Source organism: Hypanus sabinus, chromosome 25, assembly GCF_030144855.1.
Source record: "Hypanus sabinus isolate sHypSab1 chromosome 25, sHypSab1.hap1, whole genome shotgun sequence".
NCBI classification, from domain to species: Eukaryota; Metazoa; Chordata; class Chondrichthyes; order Myliobatiformes; family Dasyatidae; genus Hypanus; species Hypanus sabinus.
The window spans coordinates 10,838,508-10,858,552 of NC_082730.1; the positions used below are offsets into that span (position 1 = coordinate 10,838,508).

At 46.7% G+C, this 20,045-nt stretch overlaps 1 protein-coding gene across 5 annotated transcripts in view; it reads left to right on the plus strand.

Moving 5' to 3' along the window:
- The window catches only part of LOC132381004 (uncharacterized), an 86,616-nt gene that overhangs the window by 30,428 nt on the left and 36,143 nt on the right, over window positions 1–20,045 (plus strand). For all 5 annotated transcript variants that reach the window (XM_059950072.1, XM_059950075.1, XM_059950076.1 and 2 more), the window contains 6 exons: window positions 3,255–3,310; window positions 3,710–3,804; window positions 5,647–5,711; window positions 8,561–8,662; window positions 11,202–11,360; window positions 19,640–19,765. In XM_059950072.1, coding sequence (XP_059806055.1) covers window positions 3,255–3,310; window positions 3,710–3,804; window positions 5,647–5,711; window positions 8,561–8,662; window positions 11,202–11,360; window positions 19,640–19,765 — 603 coding nt within the window. The remainder of the gene's footprint in view (window positions 1–3,254; window positions 3,311–3,709; window positions 3,805–5,646; window positions 5,712–8,560; window positions 8,663–11,201; window positions 11,361–19,639; window positions 19,766–20,045) is intronic.

The following is a 20,045-nucleotide window of genomic DNA, read 5'->3' on the forward strand; positions in this document are numbered from 1 at the left end:
GGGATGCAGACAAAGGAGGCGCGGGTGTCATCTAAAACTGTAAACACAAGAAATTCTGCAGATATGGGAAATCTGGAGCAAGAGGCACAAAATGCTGGAGGAACTCAGCAGGTCAGGCAACATCTATGGAGTGGAATAAACAGCTGGCATTTCAGCCTGAAACCCATCAGCAGGGTATTTAGTATTAGACAATTATTTTACTAAATCTGATGTATTATTGGCCTTTAAGATGTAGATTTAATAGGATGTTAATAACATTGAACAATAGTTCCTTCAGCCCACGATGTTGTGCTGACCTTTAACCTACTTTAAGATCAAGCCAAGCCTTCCCTCCCACATAGCCCTCCATTTTTCTATCATCCTTGATATCTAAGAGCCCCTAAAGGATCTGCCTCTCCCATCACTCCAGCAGTGATTATGATGGTGCTTAAATTTGCAAATGATGGGATTCAAGTGCGTGAATTTTTTTGTTGGCTTAGCATCAATATAAAACTAGTCCATTCTATATAAAAATTTCCTTTGTCCAGACCTCAGAAGAGTTTGGCGACTGGGCCAGGCTGTTCTCCTTGTGCACTTGTAAAGGAAGTTTGCTTGGGGAACGAGTGTGAGATTTCGGAGTGCAGTTGCTCAGCGACGACTCGGGGCGTGGGTTGGGATTCCGCGTCCTGTGGGTAGAGTGGTTGGAGGTTCCCTTACTGAGGCTGGATGCTGAGCCCCTGTTATGTGACACCGGCTCCTGGGACGGCAGGAATACTGGCGATGACGCCGAGCTGGGGGGAGCCCCGTGGAGCTGGGAGCGGTTAGAACATCAGGAGGAGGCACGGGAGATGATGTGACCTGTTGAGCCTGCTCCTCCATTCAGTATGATCATGGCTGATCTAGCCACGGACTCAGCCCTGCCTACCTACCTTTCCCTCACAACCCTTTTTGCCCCTGCTGTGCAAAAATCTGTCTAACTGCGTCTGAGCTGCTGAGGGTATAAGGCGTTGGTCAGACCACATTTAGAACTCTGAGCAGTTTGGGGCCCATATTTAAGAAAATATGCAGTGGCCAGAGGAAGTTGACGAGAATGATTCCAGGAATGAAACAGTTAATATTTGGGGGGTGTTTCTAAAGGGGAGAAAATTCGGAAAGAAAAGGTGCAGAAGAATTTGAGGGCCCTCGTGCAGGATTCCATAACTTGCAGGCTGAGTCGACGGTTGGGGGGGGGGGGGAGGTGGGGATGCAATGTTAGCATTCATTTCGAGATGACTAGAATATTAAATCAAGGATGTAATGCTGAGGCTGAGAGCGCCGTGAACAGTTTTGGGCCCCTTATCTACAAAAGGATGTGCTGGTGTTGGAAAGGGTCCAGAGGAGATTCACCAGGATGAACTTGGGAATGAAAGGGTTAATATACGAGGAACGATTAGTTCTGTACTCGCTGGAGTTCAGAAGAGTGAGTGGCGATCTCACTGAAAGGTATTGAATGTTGAAAGAGCGGATGTGAAGAAGATGTTTCTAATGGTAGGGCACGGAATAGGAGGACACCCCTCGAGAACAGAGGTGAGCATGAATTTCTTTAAGCAGAGAATGGTGAATCTGTAGAATTCAGTGTCACAGATGGTCATTGGGTATATTTAAAGCAGAGATTAATATGTACTTAGTAAGGGTCAAAGGTTACGGGGGAAGGGGCTTTGAGACGGAAGCTTCAGCCATGATCGAATGGTAAGTATACTCAAATGGATGCATGGCCTCTTTCTGTCTAATGGTCTAACGGTATAAAAATATTTAACGAGGTCATCTCTGCTGCTTCTTGGGGCAGAAATTCCACGATTCACCACTCTCTGGGAAAATCCGCTCCTCCTTATCTCCGTCCTCTTCTAATCCCCCCGAATCGTGAGCAGTGTCTCCTAGTTCTGATCTCGCACACCAGAGGAAACAAGTTAACTACCTCTATCTCATCTATCCCTTTCATAGTTTTGTGTATTTCTGTATGATACCCTCTCATTCTTCTAATCTCAATGCGTGGATATAACCCAGATCACAGACACTCTCCCCTAGCGACATCATCCGAGCTGGGGAAGTGTTATTTTAGTGCGATCACTTTAGACACTCCCGTGGCGCTACGTAAGTGTCCCCGGAACGGATCCAAAATCTGAAGCTTCAGAAAGTCAAAGTAAGATTTAGTATCAAAATACATCTATGTCACCATATTCTACCTCGAGATTTATTTCCTAGCAAACATTTACAGGAAAATAAAGAAATACAGTAGAATTTACAAAAATCTATGCATGACCATGGACTGACAACAAATTGGCAAAAGAAGACAAATTGTGCAAATAAATAAGTAATATTGAGAACACGAGTTGTAGAGTTACTGAAAGTGAGTGTGCAGGTTGTAGAATCAGTTCAGTGTTGAGGTGAGTGAAGTTATCCACTCTGGTTCAGGAGCCTGATGGTTGAAGGGTAATACCTGTTCCTGAAACCTGGCGGTGGGGGACCCAAGGCCTCCGTACCTCCTGCCCAATGGCAGTAGCGAGAAGAGAACGTGGCCTGGATGGTGAGCAAAAAGATCTTGAGTGTTGTACTGGTCTCGCTTTAAGGACTCTTTCTCTTGTTTTTTCATGCTCTTGTTATTTATTTATGTTTGCACAGCTTGTTGTTCATTGCTGCTATCTGCTGTTCTATAGATATGATGAGTGTGCTCGCAGGAAAGAGAATCTCAGGGTTGTATGTGGTGGCAAGTATGTACTGTGATCAATTTTACTGTGAACTTTGGTTAATCAGCTACTGATCATGGCAGGTCTTGGTTAATTTTAGACCTGAGTTGGAGCTCGGTTAACCAGTGCAGATTCAAAATGTCCCGGACTACGGAGGGGTGGGGAGGTTCACTGGACCTCAGAACGTCAGCGTTAGTCTGTCCTGTTAACTAGCCACCTCCTCGACCAACACTGAGCAAGGTCAAATTGTGCCTTTGCGTCAGCTCATCCGTGTATCAGCCGACAGCTAAACGTCCGCTCTCAGGGGTTGAAAATTCCCCACGATTGCTTCTGTTGAATGTGGAGGCAACAGGTTGTCTCCGGAATGGCCTTTCTTGTCTAACAATGCACGCAGAATTCTGGAGAAACTCCTCGCCAGGTTGCCTTTGACTGTGGATGTGGAGTTGGGCAACTGGAAACCGAGTGACTGCCCAGAGTTCACAGGGCGGCCCAGTTATGAGCTCTCTTCTCCAATAACTGTAATTGATGCTGTTTATTTTCTTATACTAACAGAAGGACTGCACACCCAAAGGTCCAGCGAAGAGCAGAGGAAATGATGGTCATCGGAGGTTTGTAATGTTTACATGGGGAAGCTTATCATCTTAGGAGTCATAGAACACTACAGCACAGAAACAGGCTCTTTGGCCCATCTATTTGATACTGAACTATTATTCTGCCTAGTCTAGTCAACCCACACTTGGACCATAGTCCTCCATACCCCTCCTGTCTTTTTCAGTCATTTATCCTTGAAGGTTGTCGGATTCTGTGTCTGCTGTTGTGTTAGAAAACACCCTCTAAATCCAGCCACTCACGTTCCCCAGAAAAAGTTACCTCTGTTTCTGTTGGTGATCTCCTTAAACCTGGGCATCTTGTTCTTGCCCCTCATCCATAAAGCCGCCATTATCTTAGGCGCTGCTTCTGAGATCCCAGGGACGTCCCATTGACTGGCTTTCTCCTCGTTGTTTTAGTCAGGGTAAAGTGCACCCAGCCTGCTGTGACAAGAAGGGCTCTTCTCCCACAGAGAAATCCAAACGACCTCCACACTACGTCCAAGAGAGTGCTGGTAAGGAAGGACTGTGCTTTTTGTTATAAACTGCGACACAGTGATGTTACTGTTTTGACTTCTTTCCGACACAGACGACTGAATGTTAAGTTCAAGTTTAAAGTTTAGTTTTCATTCAGCCATATGATTATCCATGAACACAGCCTAACGGAACAGCGTTTCTGGGGCCAAGGTGCAAAACATTGTACCAGCGGTCATACATAGCACAAGACACATATAGCACTTATAAGATGGGAAGAACATTTATCAGTAAAATACAGTCACACAAAAATATACAGTCCAAGTCCATGAATATTGTAGCAGTCTGCAGTCGAATACAACATGGCTTGTCTTCCTGCCAGGCAAACACTGGGGGCAGCACCAACTCCAGCTTGGTGATGCCCCACTCCGCCCCGGCACTGCAGTGGAGCGCACTAACTCCAGTGCTTCTCTCCTGCAAACAGCCGATACTGCGGCTTCGGGCATTGTCCTCGCGACAACCGAGGCCGCACAGCCCCCCCTGCTGTCCGCTGGTAAATCTGTGAATTGGGTTTGCATCATTCCACATCAGCAGTGTCCAAACAGGGTCTCGATCACAGGTAAAGCAACTAAGACGATCGCTCACTGTTGGACTGCACACCGCCTTCGTGCGCTGACTTCTCCGACGTCTCTCTTTAATGGTGGCAGATATAGTTCAGGTAGCAAGATTGTAGATCTGAGCACAGTGTGCACTGATTCTGAATGAGCTGCGATAGAACACGGACACCAAATGACACAGTACAGGCTGTTCATCCCACAATGTTGTGTCGACCTTCTAACTTCCTTCAGGATCAATCTAACCCTTCCCCTCCCAACATCCCTCCATTTTTCTGTCATCCCTGTGCCTATCTAAGAGTCTGTTAAATGTATCTGCCTCTACACCACCCTGGCAGGGTGTTCCAAAAATAAATATTCTGACACCCCACCCACCCCATACTTTCCTCCAATCACTTTAAATTCCGCCCCCCTACTATTTCTGCCCTAGGAGAAGGACATTTGCCAGATAAATGCTTCTTTTCGTCTCATACACGATGAAGAACAATTTCTTCTTTTGAAAGACTATACAACAATAGGGGCAGAATTAGGTCATTTGGCCCATCATGGCTGATTTATTTTCTCCCTCAACCCCATTCTCCTGCCTTCTCCCCATAACCTTTGGCACACTTATTAATCAAGAACCTTCCAACCTTCATTTTAAATATACCTAGCGACTTGACCTGTACAGCAACTGTGGCAATGAATTCCACAGATTTTTACCATGGTCTGACTAAAGATATCCTCATCATTGTTCTAAGAGGGTGTCCTTGTATTCTGAAGCTGTGGCCTCTGACCCAAGACTCCTCCACTCTAGGAACCATCCTCTCCATTGGCACTCCATCTAGGCCTATCAAAGTCGTAGAGTGCAGAAACAAGCTTTTCACTCTGTCTCACTGCATGTTATAATAATAAACCAATTCTAATTGTAACCCTTACACTCTCGTTCTGCTGTCCTCTGCCTCCTTTTCCTCAGCCTTATCTCTTTCTTCTACCCTGACTCCTCGTCCTGCCTCTCCTCTATTAGCAGCGGAGCCTCTCTGCCTTTGAGTTGCATCGCAGATCCTTGATGCAGGTTTCTCTGGCTCACGACCTCCCCTGAAAACTTTCCCGTCAGCGCCCATCCTCCCTCCCTCCTGCCTTCCTGCCCGTCAATCCTCTTGCTCACCGCTGCAGGCTGTTCAAGCTATGTGTGGACTCCCTTCTCGGTCGATTATTCCTACATTGACGAAGCTCTGAATGCTGGGGAAGCCAGTAGAATGTGTGACTGATATGGACCATTGCTTCCAGGAGCTGTTTTGGATCCAGATGTGACGGCTGAAGATTCGATGTCAATTTCGTCATTTCCACAGCTGGTAAGCAAACCTGTTCAGACTCGAGTTCAGATTTATTTATCACAGGGTTCTGACGAAGGGCCTGGGGTGAAATGTCGACTGTACTACTTCCTCTAGATGCTGCCTGGTCTCCTGCACCCCACCAGCATCTTGCGTGTGGGGCTTTATTTATCACATTTGTGTTGACAACCAACACGCTCGAGGGTGTGCTGGGGACAGCCCACAAGTGTTGCCATGCATGCCAGCACCAACGTGGTGTGTCCACAATGCTCAGTAGAATGACGACAGCAAAGCAAGCCCCTTTCCATATATATATATATATATATATATATACACCCCCACCCCCACACACCCACCCCACCTCCAACCCCAGGAGTGATTGGCTCTGAACCTCCAGTCCTTATCTCTGGATTCTCAAACTTGCAGACACTGGGCCTCCATACCCGCCAACGTTGGTCAGATCCTTCGGGTTTCTAGCTCTGAACTTGACCGCTGGACTTTGCTGACTTCTTGTTATCAACTCCACTACCAGCCAATACGTAGGCAGTGTGAATACAGTGCAGGGAAGTGTATGGTTATGCACTTTGGTAGGAAGAGTTGAGGCATAGAGCATCCTCTGCATGGCGTGGGTATTCAGAAATTAGGGACTTGGGAATCCTAGTTCAGGATTTCCTTAAGGTTACCGTGCAGGGTCAGCTGGTAGGAAGGAAGGCAAGTGTGATGTTAGCAGTTGTTTTGAGAGGACTAGAACATAAAAGCAAGGACGTGACGCTGAGGTTTTACAAAGCTCTGGAATATTGTGAACAGCATTGGGCCTAAGGAAGGCTGTGCCCACCCGGAGAGGGTCCTGCCGAGGTTCACAGGGATGCTTGAGGAGCATATGATGCCCCTGGGCCTGAGCTGTGGAGTTTGTTGCCACTGGACAGAGAGCTGTGGAGACCAAGCCGCTTAAGACAGAGATTGATAGATTCTTAATTGGCGAGGGGAGATTAAGGGTTACACGGGAGAATGGGGTTGAGATGCATTCAGTGGTAACTGAATGACGGAGCAGACCTGATGAACCACGTGACCTGATTCCGCTCCTGTATCTTATCTGAGAACTCCCGCGAAACTCACATCTTCATCGTTTGTGAATATTCCTCGCATGAGAGCGAAAGTGGGTCCTTACCAAAGCCTCTTATGTCGTTAAGACATTGGTGAGGTTAAATTTGCAGTATGGTCACCTACCTACAGGAAAGATATAAATAAGATTGAAAGAGTTGAGAGAAAATTTACAAGGATGTTGCCAGGACTTGAGGGTCTGAGTTGCAGGGAGAGGTTGAATAGGTTAGGACTTTGTTCCCTGGAGTTGGAGGGCAGTGTGGGGAGATTCGAATGAGGGGAGAATCAAGCGTGGTGACAAATCAGCATAAAGGAGGGAGGTTGAAAATCTGGCTGAGTGGTGTCACAGTAACCTTTCAATCAATGTCAGACAGACCAAGGAGCTGGTTATTGACTTTAGGAGGAGGGAACCAGAATTCCATGAGCCAGTCCTCATTTGGGGATCAGAGGCGGAGAGGATGAACAGCTTCAAATTCCGCGGTGTTATCATTTCAGAGGATCTGAGCCTGGGCCCAGCACATAAGTGCCATTACGAAGAAAGCACAGCAGCGCCTCTACTTTCTTAGATGTTTGCGAAGATTCAGCATGACAAGTAAAACTTTGACAAACTTCTGTGATGTCTGATGGAGCGTATACTGACTGGCTGCATCACTGTCTGGTCTGGAAAAGCTTACTAAAAGTAGTGGAAAAAGCCCAGGTTATCATGGGTAAAGCCCTCGCTCCGTTGAGCACATCTACGTGGAGTCCTGTTGCAGGAAAGCAGCATCCATCATCAGGGACCCCCACCACCCGGGACGTGCTCTCTTCTCACTGCAGCCATCAGGAAGGAGGTACAGGAGCCTCAGGATTCACACCACCAGGTTCAGGAACAGCTATTACCCCTCAACCAGCAGGAACCACCACCCAGGACATGCTGTCTTCTCACTGCTGTCATCAGGAAGGAGGTACAGGAGCCTCAGGACTCACACTCACCAGGTTCAGGAACAGTCATTACCCCTCAACATTAGGCTCCTGAACCAGAGGGGATAACTTCACTCACCCCCGTCACTGAACTGTTCCCACAACTTATGGGCTCACATTCAATGACTCTTCATCTCATGTTCTTGATACTTATAGTTATTATTTCTCATTCTTTGTTTGCACAGTTTGATTTTTGTTTGCATATTTTCTGTTGTCCATCCTTTTGGCTGTGGAACTTCATTGATTCTGTTGTGTTTCTTTGTACTTACTGTGAATGTCCGCAAGAAAATGAATCTCAGGGTTGTATATGGTGACATATTTTGATAATAAATCTCCTTCGAACTTGAACCTTTGATGGAGGTATACAAAGTTATGAGGGATATATGCAGGTAGGATGAATGCACACTGACTGAGGTTGGGTGAAGTGCTTGAACTAGAGGTCAAAGGTTGAGGGTGAAAGGTGAAATATTTAAGGAGGACATTAGAGGGAACTTCTTCACTCAGAAGGTGGTGAGAGTGTGGAGCGAGCTGCCTGTGCAAGTGGTGGAAGCAGGTTCAATTTCAACATTGAAAAGAAGTCTGGACATGTACATAGATGGAAGGGGTACAGAGGGCTTTGGTCCGGGCGTGGGCCGATGGGACTGGCAGGATAACAGTTTAGCATGGACTAGATGGGCTGAAGGGCCAATTTCTGTGCCATCTTCTCTGGCAATAATGAACTAATTAACCCGCATTGTTAACCTGCCTTTGTGGTTTGCCCGTGTCACTTGAGTCACAATGTTTGTCTGGTTTTATCTCCTCTGTTCCAGGAAAGGACAGAAGCCAGTGGGAGGACGGGGTTGCAGACGGTGGGAGTGATGCCTGGTGAGGGGAGCGATGCTGCACCCATCCCCGTCCGCATCACCCCGAGGGTAAGGCCGACACTCCACCGCTCGCGGATGCCATCTGAGCTAGTCCTGTTGGCCTGTATTCGGCCCATAACGTTTCCTTTCCCTTGCTCTGATATTAGTTTATTACTGTCACATGTGCCAAGATACTGCAGAAAATATCTTGTCTACTGGTTTTGCAGGTCAAATGAGTACAGCATAAGACATTTGGCCCAATTGACTTGGCTCCTTATCCCATCATGACTAATTTCTCTCTCGACCCCGTTCTCCTGACCTCTCCCTGTAACCTTTGAAGTCCTGACTATTCAATAACCTGTCAACCTCCACTTTAAATATACCCAATGACTTGTGCAATGAATTCCACAGATTCACCAGCCTCTGCCTAAAGCAGGGTTGCCAACCTTTTTTTTTAATGCCATGGACCAATAGGTTAATGGACTCCAAGTTGGGAACCTCTGGTTTAAAGAAATTCCCACTCATCTCTGTTCTGAAGGGACGTCTTCATATTGAGGCTGTGCATTCTGATTATAGATTCTCTGACAACCCTTCCCACGTCCACTCTATCTAGGCCTTTCAATATTCAATTGTTTCAGTGAGATCCCCCTAATTCGTACACAATTGAGCTAAAAACGGTACAACAATAACAATGCATAATAAAGTATAAAAGATACTGAAACAGTGCAGTGCGGGTAAACGATACAGCGGAAGATCATAACGGGGTAGATTGTAAGGCAAAGTGTCCATCTTGTACAAGAGGTCCGTTCAGGATGGTGGGATGGAAGCTTCCTTCAGCCTGGCGTTACAGGGGCAGTGAGGCTCAAAGAGCTGTACCTCAATAATTATATATAAAAAAAATAAAATCCGAGGTTGAAGTATGGGTATGGAATAAACTGCGCATAAATACATAAATAAATCCGCCGTGGATGGTCCCAGTCCCGCCTGTGAAAGGAGGAGGGTTGGGCGTGAGGCTAGCAACTCCATCACGTAAAAACCAAGAGCCACAGGAATGCCAACAGAAGATCCAATGACTCTCCGCCTGGGAGAGAAAGGACCTTTGCCTAGAAGATGCAAGATGGACCAACCCCTGAACCCGAACAACTTGCCCCGGATGGAGGACTCTGTCAAGCTGCTGTTGGCAGCCTATGTGCCCCAGCAGGGGTGACAGGTTCAAGAAGAACTATGTGAATACCAGTGTATAAACTGTGAACAGTATTACAAACAGTGGGTTTAAAAGCATATTTCACCAAGCATAATAAAAACTGAAGCAAACCAAAAAAAAAAAAAAAATTCTTGGAAGTTAATTCCAGGAATAAATTGGTAAAATAATTGGTTTACTATTGTCATACGTACTGAGGTACAGTGAAAAAAAAATGGGATGTTTGCCATCCATACAGAGAACTTCATCACACAGTACTGGGGGAAATCAAAACCAGAATGCAGATCGAAGTGTTACTGTTACAAAGAGAAAGTGCCCTACTGGGAGACAAAAAGATGCAGGGCCACGATGAGGTAGATTGTGAGGTCAAGAATCCATTTTACTTGGGGTCTGTTCAATGGTCTTACAACAGTAGTGTAGAGGACAATTTCTCCAGACTAGTCAAATCCAAGGTATGGCACAATCTAGTTGTATTCTCATCTTCAAAACCAAACAGAGGAGCTAATTTATGCCTACATATGTCAATTCCATAACCCAATTCTGCTCTGTCAGTAAATAAGATGATAATCACCTTTGACATAACGGCACCTTCTTGTTCTAACTCCAATCTGCTTTGAATGCAAAAATTGATTTTGGTGCCTTGTATGTTTTCAAGGATTGAGCATCCAAGGCCCAGGGATAAATGATTCCATAGATTAACAATTGTCTGTGTGATGACATCTTTCCACTTTTCTGTAATGTCCAAAGACTTAAATCCCAGCAATCCTGAGCATAACCACTGGGGGGCAGTAAAAGCGCTTGTAACTTGAACTGTGTCGCTAGTGCGGTCTCATTTGGTGTTGGCCCAGGAATAACTTTTGTATGTCTATGTATTAAATTTCTTGGAGTAAATTTAAAAAATGGCTGGAGGAACTTAGTGGGTCAGGCAGTATCTATGGAGAATGTAAAAGCAAGATAATACAGAGGCTATTTATAAGGCAATGGTAGAGCTTCACTTGGAGTATTGTGAGCAGCTTTAACTAAGAAATTGGTGAGGGTTCAGAGGAGCTTCATAGGAATGATTCCAGGAATGAAAGGGTTATTGTATGAGAACCCCTTGTCTGGAATTCAGAATAATGAGAGGGTGGTGGGGAGGAATCTAGGTGAAACTTGTCAATAGAGTAGATGTGGAGAGGATGTTTCCTATGGTGGGGGAGTCCAGGGCCAGAGGCACAGCCTCAGAATAGAGGGACGCCTGTTTAGAACGGAGATGAGGGATTTCTTTAGTTGCACATGAATTCTGTTTCTCTATAGATGCTGCCTGGCCTGCTGAGTGTTTCTAGATTTGAGTTTTTCAATCCTCATGCAGTTGTGATTGTTACTCGTGATTGGCAGCAGAGGCACCGCCTCCCCTTGCTTCCCCCATAGGCTCACGAAATATGGCAAACGTTGGGGAGCTTTACCCTGCCGCAGGTGGATGCTGTGCTGCCCAGCAAGAGGATCCCACCGATTGAGTTGAGCGACCCAGAACCCCGGGAAAAGAGGAAGAAAACGGCAACAGCAAGTAATCAGCTCTCAGACATTTGGGTAAGGACCGGCGAAGGACGGGGCGGCTTTATCCAGGATTCAAGTTCAAGTTTAATTGTCATCCAGCTGTAAACAGCCAAACAAAACATTGTTCCTCCGGGCCCAATATACGTCACTTACAGCACGTATAGTCACAATCAAGCACACAGACCCAAAGTAAAATTAGCACAATTCACCTGTATGTTACCTGTATTGAGGTAAAGTGAAAGGTTTTGCAAACCTTCCACAGGACACTCTGGAGGGACTCAGCGGGTCGGGCCGCATCTACAGTGGGTAGTATACAGTCGACGCTTTGGGCCGAGCACCTTCATCACCTTCACCTTCACAGCTTCTTTTGATCCTGTGCAGTAGTCCCCTCCCCCCCCACCCCATTACCAGACGTTGGTGCAGCCACTTAGAATGCTGTCCGTGGTGCATCAGGAGAAGTTTTTGAGTGTTTTAGGTGACAAACCAAACTGTTACAGACTCCTAGTGAAATATAGCCGTTGTCTTGCCTTCTCTGTAGCTGCATCGATACATTGGGACCAGGTTAGATCCTTAGGAACTTGAAATTGCTCACTCTCTCCACTTCTGATCCCTCCATGAGGATTTGTATGTGTTCCTTCATCTTACCCTTTCATCCTCATCATGATCATCATGGGGATGGGGGGGGAGTACAAGCTGGAAGGTGATAGGTGAGACTAAAGGGGAAGGTGGGTGGATCAACGTTATTCACGATATACAGTACTTTACAAAAGTCTGAGGCACATATACAGTCAGGACTTTTGCACAGTACTGTGTTGTCAAAACGGAGCGGAGAGCGAATTTGTAAATCTGACAGGAGCAAAGTTTGTTGGGAGTGTCAAGGGTGGAGTGGAAGAGGAGTGGGGACAGGTGGCAGAGGAGTGCCTGGGGCGGTGGGGTTGGTGCAGGTACAGACGCACCCAGCCCTGAGACACCAGGCAAGGTCATTTGTTCCAAGCAATTGGTTTATTGATCATTACAGGATGTCCCTCTGGAGCTTCCCACTCCCTCCCTCCCAGTGTTGATCAGGGCGCAACATCCAGCCGTTGTAAGGTATAAAGATTGTATGAGAAGTTGAAGTGCAGATATGGAATAAAATGTGCATCACTAGATAAATACCAACATGTAAATAACGTTATAAAGTGGTTAGCACAACGCTATTACAGTGTGGGACGTCAGATGTTTAGTGCTCAGTTCTGGCATCCTCTGTAAGGAGTTTCTGTATGTTCTTCCTATGGAATGCATGTGTTTCCTCTGGGTGGCCTGATTTCCTCCCACAGTCCAAAGATGTACCAGGTAGGTTAATTGATCATTGTGAATTGTCCCCATGATTAAGTATGGGTTAAATTGTTGGGGGTGGCTGTGCGGTGTGGGCTCAAAGGGCCTTGTATTTCTACATAAACTAACAAGTGTTTTCAGTGCAGTGACAAGGTAATAGATGGGGGGGGGGGGTTGGGGAGGGCTAGCCGGAATGGTTGATCAGATTCGCGGCCTGTGCGAAGAAGCTTTTTAGGTGGGCCTCACAGTCTCTGGTGTCTCGGTAGTTTTATTGAAGTTTTCAGCTCTTCCAAGTGAACTGGTGCAGGTAGAAAGTGTTCCTGTCAGATGCATTATGGGGTCAGGAAACAATCCCGCGGGATTGAAGCTCAGAGCGCTTCACCAGACAGGGAGAATTTGGAAACCTTTTGGAAACAAACAGTTGAATGTTAGAGGCACAAGGGAGTCTACAGGTAAAGGAAATCTGAGCATATAGATAACATGCTGGAGCATGCTGGAGGAACTCAGCAGGTCAGGCAGCATCTAGGGAGAAGAATAAAGAGTTGAGATTTTAAGCTGAGACCCTTTGTCAGGAGATGGTTTATTCCTCTCTGTAGATGCTTCCTGACCTGCTGAGTTCTTCCAGCATTTTGCTTGCGTGCATTCCTCTGGATTTCCAGCATCTGCAGGATCTCTTGTGTTTATTGGTTGTTCCAATGCTTCCAAAGGAGTAGCTTGGAGAGGGGACAATACAACCATTCAATCCAGATCTACCAGTCAGTGCGATCCCTTCCGATTCTGTGAGCATAACCCTCGAAAGCTAAATCAAAAATCTTCCATTCAAATTTAGCATTCAAACATAAACCCAATGAAGGGTGTTGGCCCGAAATGTTGACTGCCTATTCCCCTCCATAGGTGCTGCCTGACCTGCTGAGTTCCTCCAGCGTATTGTGTGTACTAGAACAACTTAAAGTTTGCCAAGCACTCCTCGGGACAGAAAGCAATTTATTAGAATAACAGCATCATCAAAAAATAAATCTAATGCACCCAATGACATGATCCACAGTTGCTAATCACGGTACATACAGCACCTCCAGCACATTGAAGCTAATGGTGACTCATTACTAACTAACCCAATTACCAGAAATCGCGATGTTAGCGCGGATCTCTGGATTAGTAAGGACCCGGTGAATCTGGTGATGCTCTGTTGGAAGGGTTTAGTCAATTTTGAATCATTTAGTGTGAAGTGGAACATAAACGTAGAACACTACAGCTCAGTTCAGGCCCTTCGGCCCATGATGTTATGCTGACCCTTTAACCTGCTCTAAGAGCAATCTACCTTTTCCTCCTCACTCAGCCCTCCATGTGCCTGCCTCTGCCACTACCCCTAGCAGGGAGTTCCTGCAATCCTATACATTCCTCCAATCACTTTCCTTGTTTACTTACTTAGTTATCTCTCTGTCTTCGAGTCATGCTGCCCAGCAACCCCCGGTTTAACCCTAGCCTAATCACGCGACAATTCACGATGACCAATTAACCTGCCAACTGGTATGTCTTTGGACTCTGGGAGGAAACCGGAGCACCCGGAGGAAACCCAGGTGGTCACAGGGAGAACGTACAAACTCCTTACAGGCAGCGACACCCCTAACACCACTCCTGATGGGGTGTTCCACCCGCTCACCAGTCTGCATAAATAAAAACTTACCTCTGATATCCCCCCCCCCCCCCAATATTTCCCTCTGGTCGCCTTAAAATTATGCTCCTAGTGAAGGGTCTTGGCTTGAAATGTCGACTGTTTACTCTTTTCCATCGATGATGCCTGGTCTACTGAGTTCCTCCAGCATTTTGTGTGTTCTGGCATCTGCAGATCTTCTCTGTTAAAATTATGCCCCTGTGTTTTAGCCATTTCTGCCCTGGGATAAGTCTCTGGCTGTCCACTCTTTATATGCTTCATACCATCTTGTAAACCTCTATCAAATAACCTCGCATCCTCCTCTCCGAAGAGAAAAACCCCAGCTCGATTAACCCATCCTCATAAGACAGGGTCTCTAATCCAGGCAGCTTCCTGGTAAATCTCCTCTGCACTCTCTCTAAAGCTTCCACAACCTTCCTATAATGAAGCCAGATCTGAACACACTATTCCAAGTGCTCCTAACCCTTTTTCCTTCTCGGCTGAAAGCTTTGAGGATGACATACTTGGAGTTTGAGAGGTCTGTCAACCTCTTTGACTCTGGGGGCCACGTCAAGCAGCTGAGCAGCATTCAGTCTTCACCTTGCTCAACCTCGAGAGGCTTCCGTTGCAGGGCCAAATTGCTGGCAAAACTTCTCCTTGTAGCAGAGGAGATCAAAGGGCATTTGGACGCTCAGATCTGTTCGGTGGGAACACACACAAGTTTTGTGGATGGAGTGCACTGACTCACAACTGATCCATCCGTCCCATTGGAGTGAGTCTGCAGATCGCACATTGGCCTAATGACCCTCCTCAGAATCCCCCCGACTACCTCTTCTGGAGTGTTGAGCGTGCCCAGTGCTTTCTCTCAGAAGCTGGTAGATGAGACTAGATTCCTGCTTTGAGCAAGTTGAAGACTCAAAACACAAGAGATTCTGCAGATGCTGGAACCTTGAGCCACACACACAAAATGCCGGAGAAACTCTGCAGGTCGAGCAGCGTCCATGGAGAGGAATAAACAGTCGAAGTTTCGTGCTGCGACCCTTCCTCAGTCACCTGTTTATCCCCCTTGATATATTCTGCCCTTTAGGCCAAGTTCCTCTAGCGGGTTGAAAATCCAACTCTGCTGTGTTCTGTCACCGTGGGGAAAATTATTGTCCTTCTCCGTGCCTTGTGGCTCATTGGGTGACAACCTTGTTGTTTCTGTAGTGTTTCTCTGTTTTGTTTTACGAGGCCGAGTTGCTAGTTCAATGCTCAATCCAACACGAATGGGAAGTGTTCGAGGACCCAGTTGGATTTGAACCCGAGACCTTGAAGTCCGGTGCAGATGCCACCTCACCACCGGCCAGCTGCTCTGGGGTAGAAGAGACCCTTCTAACCTGCAGAGTTAAACTGAGTCTCACGCATATGTGGCTGGCTCTTCACAAGGCCCATTTGACAATTCCTGTCTTCAGTTTGCATTAGATTATTCCTGAAATTGTCGCGTTCTCTGGCTCCGAGCCTTTAGCTTTTACGAAGTAGATCGGGAGCTCATTATAGCTCTCTTCCCAGGGAGCCCCGGATATTCTCAGTCCGCTTGCGTCTATGGCTACCTTCTGCATGCTTCCTGCTCCAGTTCTCCCGTCAGGACAATTTCACAGCTGGTTGCTAACGTATTTCTGCCATCTTTCAGATATAATGTTGCTCCTTAAGGACCCTGACCATCTGGGACGTGCCCTCTTCTCATTACTACCATCAAGGAGGGAGTGCAGGAGCCTGAAGAGCCACACTCAATGATTTAGGAATAGTTTCTTCCCCTCTGCCATTTGATTCCTGAACTCGTGATACCTTTTTTTCGTACTATTTATTTGTTTTGGTTTTTGTAATAACTTCCTGTTTTTACACAGTAGTGCTGCCACAAAAGAACAGGGTATTACACAGTGACTAGCCTGATTCTGAGATTGATTGATTGAAGCAGCCATGCCTGACTTTAACCAGGAGGAGCACTGCGCCTACGTTAGCTTGCCCTACGTGATGTGGTGTTTAACTGTGTGCACATCCTGGCTGCTTCTCCTGTTCCGCCCTCATCCAGACTCTGCTCCCTATGTCCCACCACGACCATGTTCTGCCCAATAACCCACTCAGTTTTACAAAGCAAAAGCCTCCAGGGCCTGTGTTGTGGAGAGGGGCCGCAAAAACGTACAGCACATAAACAGGCCCCTCAGGCCAACTAGCTCAAACTGTTCCAAGCATCCTCCCTGCTAGTGTTAACGTTCAAACAACAAACACAAGAATTCCTTTCGTTTTAACAACGTTACTTTCTCTATCCACATTTAGTACACAATTCTGCCATTTTCTTACCCACAGTTCCCCCTGCCACCTTCGTGCACGTGCCCATAAATGGGAAATAGTGCATTCCAGCTAAACGCTTATATTGCCTAAATGAACGGAGCTCAACAGCTAGTCCCACTTTCCCATCATATCTTCCATTATCCAAATGACCTTAAATGTTACAACTGTACCGGTCTTGACCACTTCCTCTGGCAGCTCACTCCAAGTACTCTCTACCCCGCGAGTATAGGTACCTCTCGGTTCGGCTAGCGGCTAACTGTATGGGATGATAGCCCCCGGCCCGACCAAACGTAAGAAATCTCGTTTGGGTGGTTGCTGTGCGATGTGTCCCCTATTACAAACAGTACAGAATATGCGATTAAACGATTGAGCTTTGTATTTCTTAATTAGACTGTTCGGTTAGTAAAGAAACTAAAAAAGGGCCCATTCTCATGAAACACTCTAATGCGCAACTGTTGGGGCTCACTGATAAGGCCGTTCATCCACCATTGACCTCCTCCGATCGTCACTGACCTTTGGACCCTCGCTCCAAGTCCACTCCGTCCTGCGGCCTACCAGCTCTCTCCATTCGCATCCTCTCTCCTCATCTCTCCCTGGCAAAAAACCGCAAAATCGCTGCTCACAGGCACGCAAGAAAGCACAACATCCCGCTCATTGGCTAACACGCCCCGTTAGCTCTAGTCATAACCCAAACATTGCTGCTATGGAGAAACCATTACCTTGGCAGTGGAACATTACAGAGAAGCCACGACATTAGCAATGAAACCTTACAGCCTGTGACATAGAGATGTCACCTCTCGTGGGGGTGGCATGGTAGTGTAGTGGTTAGCACTCCACTTTATAGTACAGGCGACCCGGGTTCAATTCCCGCCCGCTGCCTGCGATGAGTTTGTCCGTTCTCCCCGTCACCGTGTGGGTTTACTCTGGGTGTTCTGGTTTCCTCAAAGTACATTTATTATCAAAGTGTTTATACATTATACAACCTTGAGATTTGTCTCCTTGCGGGCAGCCCTGAAACAAAGAAAACCCAAAATAACCCATGTATTTAAAAAAAAGAGAGACCGTTGAATACCCAATGTGCAGAGGGAAAAAGAAACACATTATGGAAGCAAATAGCATTCTGAACTAAAGTTGGCAAAGAGAGTCTCATTGTTCAGTGCAGAGCCGGGTCATGGAGCAGTGATCTGAACTGGCTTGTCTCTCACCTCGGGGCCCTGATACCCTGACCTTTTCATTCTGGCCCAGTGCCTAAATCATCGACCAGACATCGGGTTCAGTCGTCTCGGTGGGCTGTGGGACATGGATGCCACTGCCTCGATTCAACCTCTTCGATTTGGCACGGTGCTCGAGTGTCCGACCAAACATCAAGGTCAGTCGAACTGGTAGGACATTGTCACCTCGATTTGGCCTTTGGCACGGCGCTTAAAACGATCGAAGCTTCGGTCGTCTTCGCTGTCAGTGACAAGTCCGCTGCCTCGCCTCGGTTCTGCCACGTTGCCTTCTAGTCCACCGGGAAGTTACAGATAATCATTTGCGATGGTCGTTTGCAGGAGAAGTGTGGTTGGCAAAGTATTCGGTTGTTTTCCTTGTTTCGTTAGCCACCAGCCAGCAGTCGCTGAGATTAACCAGCACCAAATTAAACCAGAGTGGTGACAGTCCAAAGACATACTGGGTGGTAGGTTAATTAGTCATTATAAATTGTCCTGTGATAGGGCCAGGGTTAAACTGGGGGATTGCTGGAATGTGTGGCTTGAAGGGCCAGAAGACCCTATTCAGTGCTCTATCTTAATAAATAAAAAATAGATAACGGTTAATCTTATCAGGTACCAGGGTAGATACTAATCTGGACCTTGGATGCGTCAGACAGGACCTTATCGAGAGGCAGGGCAGGTTCGAGGGGCTGATTCAATACGTACATTGAGCATCAGCCTAAAATGTCGGCTGTCTATTCCCCTCCATAGCTGCTGCCTGGTCTCCTGAGAACATACAACAGTACAGCACAGGAACAGGCTCTTCAGCCCACAATGTTGTGCAGAACCAGCTAAAAAGTAATTCAACCCCCCCCGACTAATCCCTCCTATGTACACAATGTCCATCTGCCTCCATCTTCCTCACGTTCTCGTGCCTATCCAAACGTCTTTTAAAAGCTTTAAACGTATTGCCTCTACCAGTCCATTCCAGGCATCCACCACTCTCTGGGTAAAAAAAAAACTTACCCCTCACATCCCCCCTGAAACTACCCACTCTCACCTTCAACTCATGCCCTCTGGTATTAGACATTTCAACCCTGGGAAACAGATACTCCCTGTCTACTCCACCTGTGCCTCTCGTAATCTTACAAACCTCTATCAGTCTCCCCTCAGCCTCCGTCGCTCCTGAGAAAACAACTCAAGTTTATCCAGCCTCTGGTGATAGCACACGCCCACTAAACCAGGCGGCGTCCTGGTGAACCCATTCAGTACTTTCACTGAAGCCTCAACATCCTCCCTATAGTGGGACAACCAGATGTGGCCTAGCCAGAGTTTTATAAAGTTGTGACATAACCTCTGGCATTTTGAACTCCGTGCCTTGACCAACAAAAACAGGCGTTCCATAAACTACCTCAATCACCCTATTGACCTGTGGATCCACGTTCACCAACATTTTGTGCGTGTTGTTGTGGATTTCCGTCATCTGCAGAATCTCTCGTGTTAATGATTGAGGGGCCGAATGGTCAATTTCTGCTGTCTGGTTTTCGTGTGAGGATTTCAGAAGAGGAGAAAACCGACCAAAGTATGAACCGTAACAGAGCCCAGCTGGGTAATAAGGTTCCTGCAGCTCAGTTCTCACTTTGGAATTGTCGCTGTCCCTCTGTGCAGACTTCTGTTGAAGCCTTGGTCTGAGATCTGTGTTTACCTTTTGCAAACTTCGGAATGAGGGAATCGGTCACTCCGGTGGTAATAACGACCCACGTCACCCCGAGGAAGGCTTGCTCCTGCTCTGTCACACGAGCTGACTCCACCCTGTTTGTGATTTTTAGGGGGCAGACTCTGTGCTGGACAAGGAGAAGATTCGAGGGGACGCAGGGGTGAACCGGAAAAAGCACGAGCCTGGAGCCAAGAGGCCGGAGAATCGCTTTCCCACTAAAGACGAGGAGATCAGTAAGGTGAGTTTGTTTTAGTGATGTTCTGTTTTCTGTTTGGTGCTGTATAGACACATTGCTAGACCAGCGTGTTTCCTATTTTCCAAAAGCTCCCTTTTGGAAAACCCTATTCAGGTATTAAAGCAAAAACCCCATTCCATCTTGAAATATTTTCTCCCGAGCAGTTAATCTGATCAACTATTCTTTTACACCCTCACCTCAACCCAGAACTCTTATCTATTACCCCCATTACTGCACTGTAAACACTTATAACCACTTTTTATAATGCAGTTTACATCTCTTT